The 21,789-nt window shown below is 35.7% G+C and overlaps 2 protein-coding genes and 1 pseudogene across 2 annotated transcripts; 1 reads left to right on the plus strand and 2 right to left on the minus strand.

Annotated features, from left to right (window-relative positions):
- Window positions 1-1,132: 1,132 nt before the first annotated feature.
- LOC147299649 (uncharacterized) lies at window positions 1,133-3,184 on the minus strand. The gene has a single exon (XM_086231579.1). It carries the CDS (start codon window positions 3,182-3,184, stop codon window positions 1,133-1,135), a length of 2,052 nt encoding a protein of 683 aa, XP_086087705.1.
- Window positions 3,185-3,419: 235 nt separating this feature from the next.
- On the minus strand, window positions 3,420-6,485 carry LOC147299650 (uncharacterized; annotated as a pseudogene).
- A 4,214-nt stretch (window positions 6,486-10,699) lies between these two features.
- On the plus strand, window positions 10,700-20,834 carry SRT1 (sirtuin 1). The gene is made up of 14 exons (XM_086252363.1): window positions 10,700-10,950; window positions 12,054-12,083; window positions 12,188-12,280; window positions 12,824-12,943; window positions 13,850-13,950; window positions 14,155-14,263; window positions 15,007-15,086; window positions 15,646-15,724; window positions 16,063-16,116; window positions 16,959-17,055; window positions 18,050-18,132; window positions 18,996-19,063; window positions 19,427-19,529; window positions 20,102-20,834. Exons 1-14 carry the CDS (start codon window positions 10,852-10,854, stop codon window positions 20,399-20,401), a joined length of 1,416 nt encoding a protein of 471 aa, XP_086108489.1. The 5' UTR covers window positions 10,700-10,851; the 3' UTR covers window positions 20,402-20,834.
- Window positions 20,835-21,789: the final 955 nt, after the last annotated feature.

A 21,789-nucleotide genomic window follows, 5' to 3' on the forward strand; every position in this document is an offset into this window, starting at 1 on the left:
TCGAGGTAGAGATGCAGATTCGTCAGAAAAGAGAACTTCTTGAAGCCCGAAAAAGTTTCCTTCATGAACAAATAAGAAGCCTCGATGGGTTCATAAATGATCAAGATCAACTAAACCAGAAGCTCCGACATTCTAGGATTTCTGCGAATAAGGGGAAATTCCGAGTTTTTGAGGCTGCCAGAGCTTTGATGGAAGCTCAAGAGGAAAAATTTAGAGAGTTGGTTGATTCCCTGATTTCTTTTTGCAGCAAGGAGAAATAGAGATTCTGTTTTATTTCTTCCATCATTCATTTTTTCCGCAAAATCTGCTTTTAGATTTACTGTTGACGTTAGTAGGACTTGTCTTGTAATCCTCTCAACCTGAGTTCTTTAATAAAGAAAAGTTACATTTCTTTCTTTCCTGCATTCAAAATTCTTGAATACTGCATGATGTATACTAATATCATTGATGGAAGAAAATATTTGGTTTTGGAATACTATGGCTGCATTTGACTTTTGGGACCAAATTGCCTACGTACCCTGTTAAGGGATCAAGCCAAACGTAGTTCACCTCTTGTTTTTCGGGGAAAAGAAAATTTTGAATTTTGGGCGGCTGCACCTAGTTTTTGAGACCAGACTGCCTACGTACCCCTTTTGAGGGATCAAGCCATCCGTAGTTCAGAGATTTTTTTTTTTTTTTTGCCCTAATTTTTGCTTGGACCGCCATTTCGGGTTTTCAATCTAACGGGCTTGCTCTAACTTTTGCCTAGATCGCCCTTTTGGGTTTTCAATCTAGCGAGCCCTTTTTTTTTTTTTTTGCCCTAATTTTTGCTTGGACCGCCCTTTCGGGTTTTCAATCCAACGGGCTTGCTTTAACTTTTGCCTAGATCGCCCTTTCGGATTTCAATCTAGCGAGCCCCTTTTTTTTTTTTTTGCCCTAATTTTTGCTTGGACCGCCCTTTCGGGTTTTCAATCCAACAGGCTTAAGTGTAAAATTTTTTGAGAAACCTGCCATTTACACAAGAGTAAATACGATCTCCATCAGCATCGGACAACTCATAGGCCCATTTGGAAAAAACCTTAGAAATAACGTAGGGTCCTTCCCATTTTGATTGAAATTTTCCATGGGTCTTTCTGGTAATAACAACCGGTCTTCAGATAGTCAGAACCAAGTCTCCTACTGAGAAAGATCTGAATTTTACTTTCTTGTTATAGGTGCCTGCCACTTGGGCTTGATAGACTTCAAGTTTCTGTTGAACTATTAGTCTTTTCTCGTCAAGCGCTTCTAGCTCTGCTAATCTGACCTTTACATTTTCATCCGGGTCCGTCAATTGAATGGCCACCCTCAGGGACGGTAGTTGGACCTCTAAAGGTAAGACCGCTTCTGAACTGTAAACCAAATTGAACGGAGTGCATCCAGTCGATGTACGAACGGTTGTCCTGTAAGCCCATAGTGCTTCAGGGAGACGTTCATGCCAATCTCTTTTATTTCCGGACATCATTTTCTTCAGAATATTACATAGCACTTTGTTAAAAGCTTCTGCCTGACCATTTGACGATGGGTTGTAACTTGCAGAAAATGAGTGCCAGATATTGTACTTCTCGCACAGCTTGACTAAAGCTTTACATTTGAAGTATGTGGCATTGTCTGAAATTATCTTTGATGGAACCCCAAAACGGTAGATTATGTGGTTCCTGATAAAATCTGCAACATCTTCTGCTTTGACTTCCTTAAGAGGAATCGCTTCTGCCCATTTGGAGAAATAATCTGTCCCAGCCAAAATATACTGATGTAATCGAGAAGATTTAGGCCTTATGATACCGACAACGTCTAGTCCCCAAGTTTCGAAAGGCCATGACAACATTGTCGGATGGAGAGGTTGTGGAGGCTGATGTATGAAGGCTACGTGGAGTTGGCATGCCTTACAGGTGGTTGCGAACTTTATTGCATCTTGTACTATTGTCGGCCAATAGTACCCTAACCTTTTTAACTGGGCTGCGAGTTTTGGACCAGCCTGATGAGCACCACAAGTTCCAGCATAAGTTTCAGAAAGAGCACGGGCCGCTTCATTTTTAGATAGGCACCTCAAGAGTACCCCGTCGAAGTATCTTTTGTATAAAGTGTCATTTTGATAGATGTATCGGGTGGCTCTTCGCCTTACTTCAACTCTTCTCTTTGAGTTGGTCGGTAGTCTTCCCTGCCGAAGGTATTCTACAATAGGCTGACGCCAATCTGCTTCTTCCTCACCCTCAGATACAGTCACATTATTGGCTTCATTAATTTCTTCAATACGTTCCAATGCTGGGGGTAGTAGTCGACGTTCCCCAACGGTAATCTGTATATCTCTTTCATCAAGAAATGTCAAAGACGCTGCCAATTTAAACAACGCATCAGCCTTATCATTTTCGGACCTTGGGGTATGGCTAATGCAAATGTCTTGGAATTGTGACATCAGATACTTCGCTCTCTGGTGGTACGGAAGTAATGCATCACTTTTGACTTCATATTGGCCATTTAGCTGTTTAACAATAAGCTGTGAATCACCAAATGCTTGAAGACATTCAATTTGCATTTCTATAGCAACTTCGAGGCCAATGATGAGCGCCTCATATTCTGCCACATTATTTGAACATATGGCTAGAATGGAGAACGAATACGGGATCAAGCCCTCTGATGGTGTGATGAACACTATACCTGCCCCCGCCCCTCTTTTCGTGGATGACCCGTCAAAATAGAGTCTCCATGGAGAAGTCTCTGTTGTAAAGACTTCCTCATCTGGTAAATCTTCAGGTAGTTCCATATTATCTGGAACAGGATGTGCGGCTAAGAAATCTGCAAGTGCCTGCCCTTTTATGGCTTTCTGAGGCACAAACTTGATCTCAAATTCCGACAACAGCAGAGACCATTTTGCTAGGCGCTCTGACTGTACTGGCTTTGACATCAAATATTTGAAAGGATCTGCTCTTGAGATCAAGGTGACACTGTGAGAGAGAAGATAGTGTCGTAGCTTCTGTACTGGAAACACTAAGGCCAAACATACCTTTTCAATGGGGGTATAATTATTTTCTGCCCCCACGACTGTTCTGCTTAAGTAGTAAAGAGCATTCTCCTTCCCTTCATCATTGTTTTGAGCGAGCAATGCCCCCAGGGAACGCTCCAATGCAGCAATATATAGGATTAGGGGTATCCCTTTAATTGGCGCCATTAACACTAGAGGTCTCAACAAATACTCCTTAATGCTGTTAAAACCATTTTGACATGCTTAATCCCAAATGAATGGTACGTCCTTCTTCATGAGCCTTGAAAAGGGTTGGCATCTCCCAGAAAGGTTTGAAATGAACCTTCGTATATAGGCTAGCCTTCCTTGTAGTCCTCGTAATTCCCTCAAGTTGCGCGGGGGAGGCATTTCTTGGATTGCCTCGATCTTGGCGGCATCAATTTCAATTCCTCAATATCTGACGACGAAACCAAGGAACTTTCCAGACGTAACCAAGGAACTTTCCAGACGTAACCCCGAATGCACATTTTAAGGGGTTAATTTTGAGTTGATGCTTTCGGAGTCTGTCAAACACCCTTTTTAAATCGTTCAGATGATGTTCCCTCTTTTTAGTCTTGACAACTAGATCGTCGACGTAGCACTCAATAGTGTTATGAAGCATATCGTCGAAGATGACCGTCATGGCTCTCTGATAAGTTGCTCCTGCATTTTTCAAACCAAAAGGCATTACAGTATAGCAAAATACTCCTTTAGGAGTGCGAAATGCTGTAAGCTCCTCGTCTTCAAGCGCCATTTTAATTTGGTTGTAGCCCGAAAAACCATCCATAAAGGACAATGCTCCGAATCTGGTTGTAACATCCACCAAGAGTTCGGTAATAGGGAGTGGGAATTCATCTTTTGGGCATGCTTCATTGAGATCTCTGAAATCAATGCAGACTCGTATTTAACCATTCTTTTTCTTGACTGGAACAACACTGGCAAGCCACGTAGGGTACTGGACCTCTCGAATGAAACCAACATCTTTTAACTTGTTGATTTCTACTTCAATTTGGATTGCCAGCTCTGGGCGGAACCGGCGTCGAGCTTGCTGCACATAACGACATTGATTTGATACATTCAACTTGTGAACCGCGACTTTTGGATCTAAACCAGGCATGTCTTGATATCCCCATGCAAATACATCCTGATATTCTTGTAGGACACATTCATAAGCCTGTAGTTCCTCTTGAGTCAACAGTGCGCTAACGAAGATAGGTTTTGGTTCGTCGGCTGTTCCAAGATTAATTTCTTGAAGTTCATCAATAGTGGCTTGACCTCCGTCCTCAATTTGAGATGGAGTTGGCTGGGCAATATCAATGAATTCTTCTGTTCTTTCACCGCTGGCGATTCCTTGGTCCTTTGTAGATTCCTCAACAATGGAAACACAATTGGCTTCGGTGGAATAATTTGTTTTTTCCTGTCTCTTGGCATCGTTGACTATTATTCTAAATTTTCTCTTCTTATTCAATTTCCATTTTCTTTTTTGAGATTTTTTTGTTGAAGTCATCCCAAGTCGTTGAAAAACTGAAGTGTGTGATGACTTTTCAAGACGCTGAAAGACTGATTTGCGAGGTCTAGCTTCAACTTTTCCCAGCCGCTGAAAGACTGAGGAACGAGGAACCACATCTGATTGAACCTCTCGGAACATGTTCTTCTCGTGGTCTATAAGAGTACATGGCTCGAGGCTTTCCGGTTCTTGTTCAGGGAAAGATGCTTTGAATATGCCATTTTTATGTTGCACTGTGAGATGAGTCGTCTCTTTCCTGGTTTTACGCCTTTCGATTCTTATCTTCAGTGGAAACAGTGTGGGCATTGTAGTTGTATTCTTGTAGGAAACCACCCTTTTACTGTAGTCTCCCCTTTTCTGGACAGAAATGACTAAGCTGCTCCCTGGGATTGACTGATCAATTTTCCGTAAAGGCCGAGTGTAGCTCGTCATTAATGATGTCATTGTATCTTCTACTGGAGATAATGCCCTTTGACCGGGTTCTCTTTTAGCCTTTAGAGAATATTTGAAAACCACTTCTGACTTCGAGTTGAGGTTGCTTGAGTTTTTGCTAACAAAAGAACTGGTTTGGTGAAGTGTTTCTCCAGTCTGAGCTGACTTTGATGCTTTAGATACTTCCGAATCTGAAGTCTTTTGTTCGTCAACTTTGGCATCTTTTCTGTACTTGCCTGTAAGCTTAATTCAAACCTGTTTAGATTGTTTCAACGCTTCGACCTTCTGCTTTTCCAACTCTGTTTTAAAGCCCATGCTTTTAGTGGTTTCGTCATCTTGTGATACAATAACAAAACCAGGCGACTTATACCACTTTGCATCAGAGTAGTTGACTTCCTCAAATTCGAACGGGTCAGTGTCAGCAACAACTTTCTTGACTCTTCCGTCCAACACAAACTTGAAGCACTGATGTAGTGTAGAAGGCACAACTCCATATGTATGGAGCCACGGCCGCCCAAGCAAGGCATTGTAGGACGTCTTGGCATCGATCACATAGAAGAAAACTCTTGAGATTAACTCCTCAATCTTACATTGTAATCCAATGGTACCCATGACTCTCTGTCCTTCTTGGTTAAACCCTTGGATTGTCATTGTTGAGGGAGATAATTGTCGAGGTTCCATCCCCAAGGAGCGGAGTGTCTTTAATGAGATAATGCTTACAGTAGAACCACAATCAAGCATGATTCTCTTAACCGGCGTGTCTCCAATTTGGCCTGAAACATACAAGGGTCGGTTATGATCTTGAAACCCGAGTAATCGATCACTGTCATCAAATGTGATTTTGGATAGACAACAAGTGCAGGCTTTTTGTGTCACAACTGCTGATTCTGCTGTCTCCATACTTTCCTTATAGGATTCTGGATTGGTTAGTGCCATAATGAGCGCCTCCCGAAGCTCGCTCGACATTCGTAGAGCGTCATAAATACTCAAAAGAGCTGGGATGCGCTTCAAATGGGTCAGAACATCATATTTGGCCTTATGCGGCTTTTGAGTATCCTTGACCAGCATCTTTGCTTTGTCCCTTTTAGGTTCATTTGCCACTAAAGTAAACAATGGGGCTTCATTCGAAGTGCTTTCTTTTTGGGACGGCATGAGAATCTTCTTAGTGTTGGTCTTGTCCTCTTTAGAGGATGGGTCAACCACTTCTTTGTCTTTATTTTTGTCAGCAGAGGGAATGCGTTGACCAGAACGCAAGGTGATTTCACCAACTTCTTTCTCACCCTCATCGTCAATGAAGGTCACACAGCATTGCACAACTTCGTCCTCTTCTTCCCCGGAATCACTTGAGAAGAATTAAGCAGGTAAAAACTCTGTAAGGGTGATTGGCACCCTTGGTGGTTGTTCATACTCCTCCTCTTGAGGGACTTGAACCTTCTTTTGTGCTCGTTTATTCTTTTTCTTATTCTTCAAAGATGGTTTAACTATACCCAACCCGAGAAAGCATGAAATTATGTATAAAATTATAGCCATGATTGAATGCATGTGAAATTGTGTTTTTGAGCATTGAAATTGATTATACTCATGCTTGTATAATTGTGGTTTTGATCTTTGAAATTGGATATGCTTATATTTTAAAGAAAGAATGATTTGGTTTCCTTTTAAATGTTTTAAATATGCTGCCATTTATTAATTAAATTATTTGTTTGAGCTTAATTAGGCCATTTCAGTTATCTTACTTGTTATTGAATTAATTGTATTGAAATGATTGAGTTTTGTTGGACTAGTTGAGTGTGTGATCAGCTGTTTTGGTGATGCTCACCCCTACACAGTTTGTTAAGTTGCAGGAAACCTCTAAGAAAAAAGAATGGTTAGCTTTATAGACATTTCGGATAGCGAAGGATGAAGGTTTGGAAGTAGAGAGAATTCACCAAGGAATAGTATACCAACACTACCCACATCTGAATACTCAAGTGATGAGGAAGATGATTCAATTATGGATGAGTTTGTTACTATCCATTTTTGTTACTAACTTTTTTATATTTTAGTTGAGAAATCTGTGGAATTGATTATTTAAGGATTAGTATCGCTCAATTACTTACCTATTATTTGATACCTCTATATGTTGATTTTTTTATACCAAAATTTGGATTTAAAATAAAGTTTTCACTTTCAAATGGATTTCAATTTCTTATTTGATGTTTTGTTTATTGATTTTAAACAAAGGATCTGTCTTTTTACTTAGAAATTGATTTATCTTAAAAAGTGAGTAAATAAAAGCTCACAATTTTACAAAGCTTCCAATTCGATACACTCTGATTACTTATTTTGAAAAATGGAAAAAAATTCCTCCCTTTTTTGGAGTTAGTTAGTTTTTAATTTTAAGCCTTACATTGATCTTCAATCTTGGTCTGTTCTTACTTAAGGTTTTGTGAAAGTAAGGTTAAAGACCAATGTGGCACTCCCACATATCCAAAATGCTAGACCCCATTTTGGGGTGTGACACCCACTGGTTTGGAGAGTCAAAAACAGAAGACTGCACTTGTAGAACATGCAAAACTAGTTGAAAGCCCCACCAACAGTCAAGATTACACCCTAGCTTGATTAACCCCATCCTTAAATTTTTTGAACATTGAGCAGCTAAATGCTGCAACCCTTTTAATTATGGAGACAAAAACATTGTCCCACTAAGTCTTTTAATCTTTTTTTGAATGCTGATTGGTTTATTAAGATATCAAAACAATATCTTAACATAACAATCAGCATATAAATTTTCTCATCAATTCACATTACCAATATACTAAAATTGAACAAAAGGATTGCTGTAGCTTAGGAACAGTACTTACTGTTCACTGAAAAGACTTCTTTGCCCCTCTGGTTTTTTATTTCAGTTGTTTTTCATTGTAATTTTGGGATAAGTTGAGCCCGTTTGGGTCATTTCACTTTTACTTACTTTTTACCCCTGCTTTATCGATTTTTTTACGTTTCTGACATTCTTTTGGTTTTCTCTCACAGCTTTTTTTTTTTTTTTTAGTGTGCTGATTTTTTCTCTTTGTGTTGGCAAATATGGCAGTCATTTTTGTTAAAGTTAAATCTATATATGCTTGACTTAATACCCAAAAACAATACCTATTTTCAGCCGTATTAAGCTGAGCACTCATAAACTGTCTTTCATTTGAGCTACACACATATCTCTATCGTAATTTTTGTAGTACTTACTTTTTGATAAATTCTAGAATGTGGAGTTGCTTACCAATTAAAAGAGAATGGAAAATGATCTCTAAATCTCAAATATAACATTCTTTAAAACTCAAATGATGTGAAGAGTTTTTAATTCATGTGAATGACTTTATCAGTTTTTAGATTGATTAATTGTAAACATAAACAATTTACATGCCAAAAATTATATACATATATATATATTTATAGAGGAAATTATAAATTTGGTCCACTTATTTTATACCTAGTTCAATTTTGGTCCATGATTTTTTTTAAGTTGTGTTTTGGTCCACTAATTGTTTCATTTGTTCAATAAAGGTCCAGATTTCTGACTTTAAATCCTTTGGGTTATGTTTTCTTCAATTATAATTGAAGTATAAGTTATATTTCATCATTTCTTAGTCATAGGAATCAATTTAGAGTATTAGAATTTAAGAGAATTGAGATTGAGTGAAGTTTGAAAAATTGGCAGTTTCAGGTACCCTGCTTTGGGGTCAATTATTTTGAGTTTTAGAACTCCAATTTGAATGATCTTTATATGATTGTAAAATGGAGATGCATAGCTTTAAGACAAGTATATGTTTGCTAAATTTGGGTGAGATTTGATAGGGTAAAAGGGAGGCCAAATTTGAGAAAACAAATCTGGACATTTATTGAACAAGTGGAACAATTAGTGGACCAAAACAGAACTTAAAAAAGATCGTGGACTAAAATTGAACTAGATATAAAATAAGTGGACGAAATTTGTAATTTCTTCATATTTATATGCCAATACTAGTTTCAAACTCAATACGGATTGAGATAAAATCTTTATGGATGACATGGTTGCAATTAATGTTATTTTCTTGAGTGATGTCTAGCTAGCTTATCAAATGTGACAATGTTTTTGGGCAAATATATATATATATATATATGCTTGACTTAATATATGTTTGTGAGTTAATCGAGTTCCTCATCAATTATATGGTCACTTATTCTAATTAGTCTTTTATATGATTTGTTGGTGAGTGCCAATTGGTGAATCATTTTTTTTTTCACTCGCTAGATTAGGATGAATGAAGACAGATAATTAATGCAAGGTGAAATGATCCCCAACAAAAATTTTCATTACTAGAATAAAAAAGTGAGAGAGCTGAAAAAGAAAAATGCTAGAGTAGGAATAAGAAATCCTAATTTATGTTGTTCACTTTTTATTGGGTTTTGTTTTGCAATTGTGCCGTATTATACATATATGCTATATCTTTATGATTTGTTTTGAAATCTATATACTTGACAGTCCTCACTTAAAAAAAAAAAAAAAAAGATCTGGAGCAAGTCAATTTAATAAACTAAGGGTCAAATAGCCTTTTTCGTCATTTTAGTAGTTTAAGATTTATGTAGTTGATTTCATTTGGTTTATGACCCTGTTTTCCACATTAGGAGATGGTGTTGGTTTGCTATGGTTTATTTTCTTCATGTTTAACATGTGAATTTAATTTGCTGTGGTTTCTTTTCTTAAAAATTTAGTACAAGACAGCAAGGGAAAGGACAACCCCTTGCATGAGATAGCAAAAAAGAAGAGAAGCCTCATGGAGAAGACACAAAAGCAGTCAGAAACCCACCAACAACAGTGAAGATGAATCCCCAAAACCCTTTAAACCACCTCTGAACACCCATACAAAAAGTTTTTGAACAATGACTAGTTAAATACTACTTATCTTTTGTTTATAATGTGACATACAATTATCTCACCAAGTGTTATAATATTATTTTAAATGCTGTTTGGTTTTTTAAGATATGACAAATATCTTAACATAACAAACAACATATAAAGCATGCTATCAAGCCACATTTTATAACTTATGCTTGGTGAACAACCATTGATACCAATCTTTGCAAACATATTTAGTTTTTTACATGTATGTAAAAAGTCTCATCTTTCCATTAAAATTATATAAGTTTTCCATTAAAATTTTATGAGCTTCTCCACATTTTATACTTTTACCAACCGCGGCATCGCGCAGGCACAATTACTAGTTTTGTAACTAAACCATGACAACGCAAAAATATCTACATTGCCATATGCATGTAAAAAATTTATTCTTTATGTAACAGATTTACTCTTTTGTTACAACTCTATTAACTCTTATACTTAAATTTTATAATTTTTAAATACATTTTAAAAATTGTTTAAACTCGTAGCAACGTGCGGACGCGATCACTAGTTATATATTATATAAACTATAATAAACATATATAAACAATAGTAAGAGATTTTGTTTACTCTATAATAAGTATTAAAACAATCTATAAATCGATTAATATATAATAGTTAATATATATTATAACTTATAAGTGGTGGTTCGGTTAAAACAAAAAAATTTTAATATTGAAAACCAATATTAGGGTCCACTTTACTCAGAAAAGAAAAAAAACAAAAAAAAAAAACCAAACCGATCCGGTCGAAACTCGGTTTTTTTTCCTTAAAATACTCAAAAACTCTCTCTCAGCAATAGAGGCGAGGGAGAAAGAAAAGAAATAACAAAAGGGCCTCTCACTCTTCACCTCCGTTCCTTCTTTATTTTTGGCCACTCCACCTCCGTTCCTTTGATCAAACTCTTTCGAGAGATAGAAAAAGAGAAAGAGAGAGAGAGAGAGAGTTCTAAACAGAGAAAGTGGGATACCAAGCATTAGAGTGACTATGTCCTTGGGTTATGCAGAGCAGCTTTCCTACATAGAAGATGTGGGGCAAGTGGGAATGACTGAACATTTCGACCCACCTCACGTTTTGCAAGAAAAAGTGTGAATCTTTTTTTCTCATTCTCTTCATTTATCTTTGAGGCCCGTTTGTATTGCTACTTGTTGTTAAAGTTAATGACTTTGTTGATCTTCTGGAATTGTGATGATGCCTATGAATGTTACTTAGGTTTTTTGCTTAAATTTGGCGCGATTGTGGCATTAGTTTGCTATGGAACATGGTTGTTTTCGCTATTACATACTTATTAAGATCTGATATCCGGGTTTGGGCATTTATTTGCACTTTGATTGAAATTTACTTGCTTTGTTCATCAATGAGTTGAGATTTGTGAACCCATTTCAGTGGGTTGTGGCATTACTTCAATATCTGTGCCTTTGTTTGATCACGAACATGCAGGCTTATAGTGGTATAAATTGTAAGTTTAACTTGTTGAGATGGAATGTAGTTGAAGTATTCTGATGGAGTGGACGAAGACACAACCTGTTTCTTTCTCTTCTATGATTGATTTTATTTTTTTATCTTCACATTTAGTTTTTCTGTGATACTGTTTGTGCACATGGGTTGTGCAACTGTGGTGCTTTTCCAGTAAAATCTTTATTAAAAATAAGGTATGCTGATGGAATGAACGCAAACCATGATTATACTATTTAGATGTTAACCCAGAGTATGCATGGTTTGCTTGAATTGGAGTTTCAATGCAATGTGGGTCATAATTTTCAGGTATAGAATAGGAGTTTTAATGCAATGTGGTATTGGATTTCACATGAAGTTCTCCTCTGTGTGTGTGTATTTGTTGCTATAGTTGCATTGTTGTCTTGTTGGTATTGAGGACATAGATATCTTTTTAAGAATTTAAGAGTCTTGGATTATCCCTTAGTTTTCAAAACTGTTATATTTATTCAATAGTTCAACTTTGTTAACATTTTTTAAAACTAAGGATTTATAAAGTAAATTTTTTTAAGATTTACTCAAAATATTTTCTAAAGGTGTTAAGAAATCCTTACTAACTGCAAGTTACATTTCATATTTGTTCACTTTTGAGCTTGCATATCTTCATGATCTTGTCTTTGTATGTTTGTTATGCTAACATAAGATTCTGTGGTATGCATATTCGTTATGCTAACATAATTTTTTGGCAATGGCAGATTGAACGGCTTGCCATGTTGGTACAAAAGGTTTGAACCTAAACATCTCCTTTATCGTGATAAGATTTGTTTACTTTTTCATGTTTGAATTTTCTTTTAATAAAGTTCTCTGAGACTTTTCTTTTTACTTGCAGAGTAAGCATCTAGTGGTGTTTACAGGTGCAGGAATATCGACTTCTTGTGGTATACCTGATTTTCGAGGTCCAAAGGGAATTTGGACGCTACAGGTGAGAATCATAAAATCTTGGATTAAATTTTTAGCTTCTCTTTGTGCTTCTTTGTAAAAACATTTTAAAGATATTCCATCTAGTGTGATTCTTCTTGATTGGAGGGCATGCCATATTCAATGTAATTTGTATTTGAGTTTTGAGGGTCTTATGTTAGAAATGATGGACTTCTCACCCATCACACTTGTTTGTATCTTTTTCATCTTTCTTATTAATAAAGTTTGTCTCACTTGTCAAAAAAATAAGATTCCTAACATCTTTTTCTGCTACATCAAACCATAGTGGATTAACTAACTGGGAGAGGAGCAACTGCTTTGAAATATCTATTTATCTATCTATCTATCTATCTATCTATCTAATATAATATAGTCATTAGAAATTGAGAAAAAAAGAGTCCTCATTCTTTCATACCTTTTTGGCTTGTCCAAGCTATAAGAGAATTTATCATACATGTAAGGACCCAAAAAAATTATTAATAATAAAAGAAATACTCATGCTTCTGTGGAGCTCTTTGGATGGTAATGATTCTATTTACTAGTGCAGCGTGAAGGCAAAGCCTTGCCGGAAGCATCGCTGCCTTTTCATCGTGCAATCCCAACCTTGACTCATATGGCTTTGGTTGAACTGGAGAGGGCTGGCATTTTGAAGTTTGTTATAAGCCAGGTATGCATTATAGTATTCTTTGGATACTTCTGAAATTTTGTTATTTTTTCTTTCGTCTTTTTTATCTTGAAGATTATTGATAATTGCTTCAAATTAGTTATTCTTAGTCATGTGGCTTAAAACCTGTTCATGCTTTTGATTCTAACATGTGTCTTTGAGGTTACATTTTTCCTTTGGGAAATTCATTTTCTGTAGAAAATAGTCATATACTCACTATACCCACACAATGTTCCTATTCTACCCTCATCTTTCTAAAACCTTATAAGAATATCAAATTTCCTCACTATATGCAATACCTTTCATCATCCCATACCCAACACCTTTCATCATCCCAAACCCAACAAAACCATTGAAGAGGAAAACTGACCCACCCACCCCCAAGTCAATGCCGGCAACACCATTCAACTTAGAGGATTCACTTGACATAAAAAATGGTGCTTTTTGTTGGATTTTGATATAAAAAAATGGTGTTTTTTGCGGGGTTCATGGTGTTTATTTCTATTGGGGGGCCCATATGCATCAACTGCCCATATTCATGAAAAATTTCAAAACAAAAAATGTAAAAAATATAAAATCGTACCTCATTTGGAGGCTCCCAAAGAATGATTTCACCCTCCATTTGTAAAAAAAAATCACTTGTTTGGATCAAAGGGAGTAGATATATAGAATTTCCCTTTTCCTTTTTCCTATTCCTATATTGGCTTTGGGGGAAGGGGTCATCTGGAGCATATAGTTTGTACTGCTGACATGTATGTTTGCACTCTGGGTTTTCATAATTTGGGTGGCGTTCAAAATACTCTCTCTCTCTCCAGCCATGCTATTTTTGTCTATCAGTCTTGCACTATTTTAAATAGGTCATTCACCTCTCTGCTTTCTTATTATTATCTGTTACTTACTAAATGCTAGAATGTTGACGGCCTCCATCTTCGATCTGGAATACCGAGGGAGAAACTTGCTGAGTTACATGGTAACTCCTTTATGGAAACCTGCCCTTCTTGTGGAGTCGAGTAAGGCTTGCTCTTTATCAGCCTATTCTATTATTTCAGTGTGCCACATATCCTTGTTTTTTGTTTTGTTTTCTTTTTTTGGGAGTCTTTTTTTTGAAGAGGGGGGGGGGGGGTGTTAGAGTATGTTGTGCTGAAGTTAATATTCACTTATACTCTGTATGGCTTGTTTCGGTCATTCATTAATCAAAATTTAAACTTTTAAAGGTATATGCGGGACTTTGAGGTGGGAACTATTGGACTGAAGGAGACTTCAAGACGGTGCTCAGATAAAAAATGTGGAGCAAGGCTCAAGGATACAGTTCTTGACTGGGAGGTATTGCTTACTAATAGTATCGGTGCTGTTTGGATGTCCATGGGGATGAAATAAATCTATTTATTTTTCTTTTCAATGTGGGAGTTTAAATTTAATTTGCTCAATCTTTCAACAATAGAAAGAAGTTACACCAAGTGTTTGGTGTAGACACATGAAAATAAGTGTTTGGTTACAGAATTAGATTCCTTGCCTCTTTATGGTTGTCATTGTCTAAGTATTTTAGGGATGTTCATTTTAGTGTTATTTATCTTTATTGTGCAGGACTTTGTATTGATCGTTTTTTTTCTTATTCTGGGTTTTTGTAGGCTTTCCTGGCGGACAGCTTTTTCATCTTCTTTTATTGTTTCTGTTATGTTTTCCTATAAAATTCCTGTTTCCTATGAATGAAAATGTTCGATGTAGTAAGAACTGTATAGCATTTTTGTTGTGGTGCTCATGCTGGGGGTAGGTTTATAGATGTTGACCTGTCTAGCAATGTGTAGGTATGTAGGGCCCATGCTGGAGGCTGATTTACCACATTTTCTTTTGTCCATGTAGGAAACCTCTTTGATCAAGAGTCAAAGTAAAATATTTACTCCTTACCCAGAAAAAAATAAGTAAATATTAACTTGCATTTGATCTGTACTAATCAGTTTCAACCACCTAGGCTGAGAAATAGGGGGAATATTTGTTGGCTCATGGCTGGTTCTTGCACCTTATTAAAGTAGTTGTTTTTGAGAAACCCTAACGCTCTTTGCGCGCAGGATGCATTGCCCTCAAAGGAGATGAATCTTGCTGAGAAGCACTGCAGGATGGCTGATATTGTTTTATGTTTGGGGACAAGGTAACAACAGAGTTACGAAATTTAGCCGTCATAACTGTGGCTTTATTTTTGTAAGCAGCGCGTCTTGGTTTGGTTAATGAAAAAATTCATATCTATTTGCCTCAAACTATCCAGAAAATATGGGGTATTTTTAACCCTTTCAATATTTGATTTTTCAAAATTTTATATTGGTTCATCTTCTGCCATTTTTGATATTTTCATTTGACATCCCAATGCATATTTAGCATTTTACTCATACTCAATATCTTGACCAAGTTCTGATACTCATACTTATATTTACCAAGTTCTGATAGTCATTTGATCACTGTATTTTACTCATACTCATATTTATGATAATTACAATTATTTTTTCGTTCTGATGGATTTCATATAGTAAATAGTGATAATTAATTGAGAATCCTGAAATGGATTTAACATCTTCGTGTTAATTATCAAAACTACTAGGGAAACAAAGGGCTTAATCAGACTAGAAATGATTAGATTAAGGCATGACTCTGTGATGACCTTCTTCTAGGAAACATTAGAAAAACTTGGCCTTGTGATCATTATTATTCTGCAGTTTGCAGATCACTCCAGCATGCAACCTACCTCTGAAATCGCTCCGTGGTGGGGGAAAGATTGTAATTGTAAACCTTCAGGTAATTTTTTCCTTTGCTCCAAGTAAATTTACAGTTGGGCCTTGAGAAAATAGAAGAAACATGCACTAGAAAATCCATTTTTGTTCAACTTTTTGGCTGTTGTTTATGGGCTGTAAAATATTGAAGATGTATCTTGAATTTTCTTAACAGTTGAAAAACATGAGCCCAAATCTCATTTCATGTAGAAAATTGATATTTAGAACTTTTTCTTTCATATAGATTGATACTCTTTCCTTTCACTGCTACTTTAGTATGCCTAAGTTCCATGTTGATGTTTTACTTATATGCTCCTCATTGATCTTTCAGTTGTCTATAATTTGCTTTTTTCAACTTCACAGAAAACTCCGAAGGACAAGAAAGCATACTTGTTGATCCACGGGCTTGTAGATAAGGTATTGTAATTTACAACTTAGTAAGTTGGTATGCCGTGATTATTTTTTCTCTTAATTCTGATGAAAATAGCATCAGTGTAGAATTTACTGGACAAGTTTTAGTCACCTTCACTTGTTGTTTATTATGTCCCTAAGTGCTTTGATCTTGATTATTGATGGACTTATACTTAGATGATATGCAAATAATAAGAGAAAACAAAGACTGTAAAACACACACAAGATTTGTTATCGAGGTTCGGCTAACTTTGCCTACGTCCCCGTGTGATCTTTAGAGAATCACAGCTGCACTATGAAGATTAGAAAGAGATTACAAGAACCTATTGAAAACCCTAACTAATCCCCAAAACCCGAGCTTCCCTTCTCTCTATCACTCTTGGCCCCTTTTGTTTCTGTCTCTTATGTTCTTAAAAGAAATTCCAGCAAGCCTATTTATATATATAAGCTGCTGATTACATTCCTTAACTTATTAGGATAGCCTAAACCTTCTACAATAGGGAAAGGAACTTTCTTTCCTAAATCTAACCTTAAATCAACTAGGAATACTAAAGAGAACTATTTCCTAAAGCTACTAGGAAATACTTGTGCACACTTTTCTCTAGTTTCCTAAACTGATTAGGAATCCTAAAACCAACTAGGACTTCAACGAGCCAAACACAACATCACTGCCATTGGAGACCTGTATTACCCATTTTGTATATCACACACACAAACACCCTCAGGTCTCATCTGGGCTTTATTAATAGATGTGTTAATCAGAATGCTGAGGTTCAATTTGTTTATTTTCTTTCACACATTCTGATTTGGTACCCTGCACTTGCATTATCTGTTCATTTGGCCAACAGGTTATTTCAGGTGTCATGGACTTTCTAAATCGTCAGATTCCTCCATTTGTTCGGATAGATCTTTTTCAGATCATTCTAACTCAAGCCTTGAGTATAGGTAATTTGGATGGTTGAAAAATATTTTGTGCAGGGTGGAGAGTCACACATTTGTGCATTTTAAGTTACAGCTCACTATGACATGTACATAGCACTTATTAGAAAACCTTTTTTTTTCCTTGTGGATGAAAAATATGAACATTGGGTTTGGTCTGGCAATGAAGCTCATCCTTTTCTTTTGAACTTTCCAGCTTTGATGTCCTTGTGTTACCGTTCTTCTGCAGAGTGTACCTGAGGATCATGTTTATGGATATCTTTGTTTTATAGCAATGAAAAATGCCTCTTCTATTATCTCCTTTCCTTAAGTAGGCATAACTCCTCCTGGAGACACTTGGATCAGAAAACCTTTCATGTGGCTTGCTAGGCAACATACCATATTTGTCATAAGTCATAACATATGCATTCACATACATAGACATATGTAATACAAAATAATAATTATATACTGTTTTAAGGCCAAATTCGCAAATGGTATGGTTTGGGTGATATTTCAATGTTACACTTGTGGTTTAAAAATTTATTAATTACACAATTGTGGTACAATATGTTTTCAGTCTGTCATTTTGTCAAACTGCCTAAAATTCTACCATGTGTGTGTCACGTGCTGAGTAGATTTGTCTTTTCATAGTTGAAATGATCATGCCCTCTTGCTTGAAAAGACAAATTTACCCATCATGTGACGCGCACATGGTAGAATTTAAACGGCAATTTGCGAAATAACTGAGATTGAAAACATGTTGTACCACAAGTGTCTAATTAAAAGTTTTTAAACCACATGTGTACATTGAAACATGACCCAAATCACAGGTACCATTTCTGAATTTTGGCCTTGTTTTAAATAGTTGACCCTGTATATGAAATGATTACTCTCTCTTATGACTTCTTGTTTTAGTTCTCACATGAGACATCAAGTCCCAGGAGTTCGCTGGATTGTCCACTAATTAGTCAAGGCTTTGGTTTACAGCTATCTCACATTCCATTCACTTGCATTACAGATAAAAAGTATGTGAACTGGAACCTCCGGGTAGGAAGTGTACATGGACAGAAAGCTCCATTGCCATTCATTAAATCTGTTGAGGTGAAATTACTTTAAGAGACTCATTCTGTTGATCTCAATTCTTTGTATAAGTGAGGCTGAAATGGCCTACTGCTATTCATTTTTTATGGCTTATTCAATTCCTAGATGCATGACCCCCCATTAATGTCATTTTACTGACAGACCAGATCTTAGATTTTTTCTTTTTGGTATTTTACAGGTCTGGCCCTCTGTAGAAACCAAATAAGTGTTAATTTTGAAGTGGTTGACCATTGCACCAAAGATGAACCATTGACATTTTTTGTCTATTGCTTGATCTTGGAAATGATGCACTTAGTGAATATAGGGCAGTTATGAAACCCATTATAAGAAAGACATCTCTTACATCTTGTTGTTGGATATTTCTTAACTTTTATGCTATCACTGAGAATAGGAACTTGTTTATTACTTTACCTCAGAAATGATCGACTTATCCAGTGACGGTTATTCCCTTTTTGTAGCTTAATCAAATTTTTAGATACATGGTTGCATTCTTGTCATTTTATTGACTGGCCAGATCTTAGGTATATGTTTTTGGAAATTTACTGGTCTGCTCCTCCATAGAAACCAACTAGACTAAATTTTGAAGTAGTTGAACTTGACACACCAATGAAATCTATTATAGCACCAAGTCCAAATTTTCCAAACCTTTTTTTTTTTTTTTTAGAGCACTGAGTATAGGAACCTTCTTTTCGAATTAAAAAAAAAGAAATAGGAACTGGTTTACTTTACATTGCAATTGATCCACTTAGTGAATGCAGGGTGTAATGAAAACCATTATACACGACATCATTTGCAAAATCATCTTGTTATTATATGGCTTTCCCTGATTTTGCGCTAACCCTCCTGTTGTGTTTGCATCCCAGATATCCTTCTTAGACAATCAAGACTATAAAGAAGCTATTCTACAGAAGGAACCATTTCAACTGAAAAGGTAATGCTAATAGCCTAATATGGATCAACTCTATTCAATTTTGGATTTCAAACAAGATAGGTTCAGAAATACTTGAAACTTAATTGTAAGAGATGTCAGATTTAAATTTATTGAAAATGAGAAAACTGTGTGATCAGTAAAGATTCTTATGGTCCTCTCCAGAAATTTGTATTTTTTATTTTTGAAATTTGCTTTGTTGTGTTTGAAAAATGTACTGGTGTGCCTTTAATTGTAACCCTTGATGATGTAAGTTGACTTGGAGAGTCCAATTGCATAGCAATTATAATCTGTTCCCAGGTCTCTATCTAATAGCCTGTTATCTAACAGTCATCTTCTCACATTTTTGTATTCGGTATGCATCAGGAGAACCTTACAGTCAAAATCGATTGAAATGGTTTTGAAACTCAACTTCAGTGATGGTTGTGGCTGTCAGTGCACAGAAATTAATATACCTCTTAATTTTAAGGTGAGAAATTAGAACAATCATCTCCTTGTTTCTCATATGATTTTTCACTTTGCATAGATAGGTCAATGTAATAGGATTATGGTTGTTGGTTTTCAGGGTGCTTCTTAATTTTAAGGTGAGAAGTTAGAACAATCATCTAGAGAGAGTTGTAAAAGAAACGTACAATTTTTTTTCTCATTAATGATTATCCAGATTTTGCTATCCAAATTCAAATTTGAAATTCATGTTATAATATATTAGTATAATCTATACATTAAATGAAGAGAAATATATATACATTAAATGATAATTATTAGCTACACATTAGGGAGAGGCAGTTTGGGGATTGAAAAAATCGAATTAAATGTTGACGTGTAATTAAAATTCTGATGTGGCATTTAGTCAAAGGACTTGACTACAAATTCTAAAAACACTATAGGTTTTAGTTTAAAAACTTACCTAGCTAAGAATGAGAGTCTAATTATTCCCGAACAGAATTCATAATTATCTGTGTTAAGAACTTGATTTTTAAGGATATTGCCCCTTCTATTCTCAAACAAATCCTAACAAAATTGTGACTTATTATTCTGCAGGTTTCGACAGAGTGTTTTAAGCTTGCTAAGGATGCCATAATCCAAAAGCTCAAACACACAGCAATTCAAGAATCGTGTTGTGGGCAGAATGCAGTTGTTGAGAGAGATGTTATCTTGACCCCCAAAACTGAGGTCATTGTATATGCCATTGTAACCAATGTTGTCCAGTACAAGAAGACCAATGAAGCCGTGGAAGCTGATTTTCTAAGTAATGGTATTAAAAGGCGAAAAGAAAGTGTAAATGGTATTGAGACATCTAGGAAGCGATCAAAAGTGCACAGGCGCAAATCTAGGTTTTAGAAACTGTGAATGGTTTATGGTTGTGTTTGGTTTTTTGTAAATATGTTACTGCTCATTAGGACTAACCAACAAGTATGATTTAGGGCCAAAAAAATGAAAGCCCAAAAAGTATGATTAGTAGGCACTGGGTGAATTTTGTTAGATGCTACACTCAGGTCTCCCCAGCTATGAATGGGTGTTGGTACAACTTAACTATAAGTTTGATTTTGAAATCATGTTAGTGGGAATTCCCTGTGGCTTATATTCAAGCTGTTGGTGCTTCCATATGTTTCCTTTTCTGTTTTAATCTAATAAAGTGCCGAATTTTTCTTATAGTCTTAAGTATCTCAAGGTTCATTTGATCGCTGAAAAATGTACATCAGTTGGACTGTTGGAGCATGCATGAACCGACGTACAACCGAAATATCAGGCCTGCAGAACCTCAAGAAATTACAAACTCATGGATGCCATTTGGTTGATGTAATATATGACTGAGGAAGTGCATGTTGTCTTAGATGGGAAAAATTATTAGATATAACCGAAATATCTTTACGTGGTGTAACTAATTTAATATATAAGGGTATTGTTGGACGACATTTTTATCTTTGTAGAGTATAGTATTAATAACATTCATCCATATTATGATACATATGTTAATTATACTACGTGACAGTATATTTTATTATTTTGCTTTAATGATTCACTTGAGTAGAGAAAATGCCTAACTCTTACATTTCCAACTCCTTGTTGAATTGAGACTTTAAAATTGAAATAAAAGTATTGTCATTGTTGGTCAAGAATCAAGACGATGTCATCCACATAAAGCGTAATAGAAGAGTGATGCATTCGAACAAATAGGGAAGAACCTGTGGTTTGAAAACTAAATGTAAGGTGTTGATGTTCAAAAATTGGTTAAGCAGTCAGAGATGAGAGTCATAGAATAAAATTCCCGCATATTCCAAAAAGCAACTCAATGACATGCGAATTCAACCACCCTTTAAGCAGAACATACACACTTACACTTACATTAAAGTTATGAAATTTTTGAGGTCGAACCCAAGTTCACTTAATGATATGAGAAAATCTAGAGTATACAAACGCAAAAGTTGTGATAACCCTCTAGAAAATGCACCGGGATAGGAGAATTTATATTCGTACCCACCTCAATTACTTTTTATACCTCATTTTTTAAAACTTCAACTTTATCCTTTAATAAAATACATTAATATTTATAAATCACAATTTTAAAGAGACTCAAAAGTGAGCATTTATTATTATTTTTTTTTAACTTATAAACAAGGAGTAAAATTTCGGTTTCAAGGAAATTTTCGCCGAAATTTCAATTAAAATTTTGATTTCGACAAAATTAGAAAAAAAACGACGAAAATTGCTATCAAAATACGAAAATT

Source organism: Dryas octopetala, chromosome 1 (assembly GCF_963921425.1).
Source record: "Dryas octopetala chromosome 1, drDryOcto1.1, whole genome shotgun sequence".
Lineage (NCBI taxonomy): Eukaryota > Viridiplantae > Streptophyta > Magnoliopsida > Rosales > Rosaceae > Dryas > Dryas octopetala.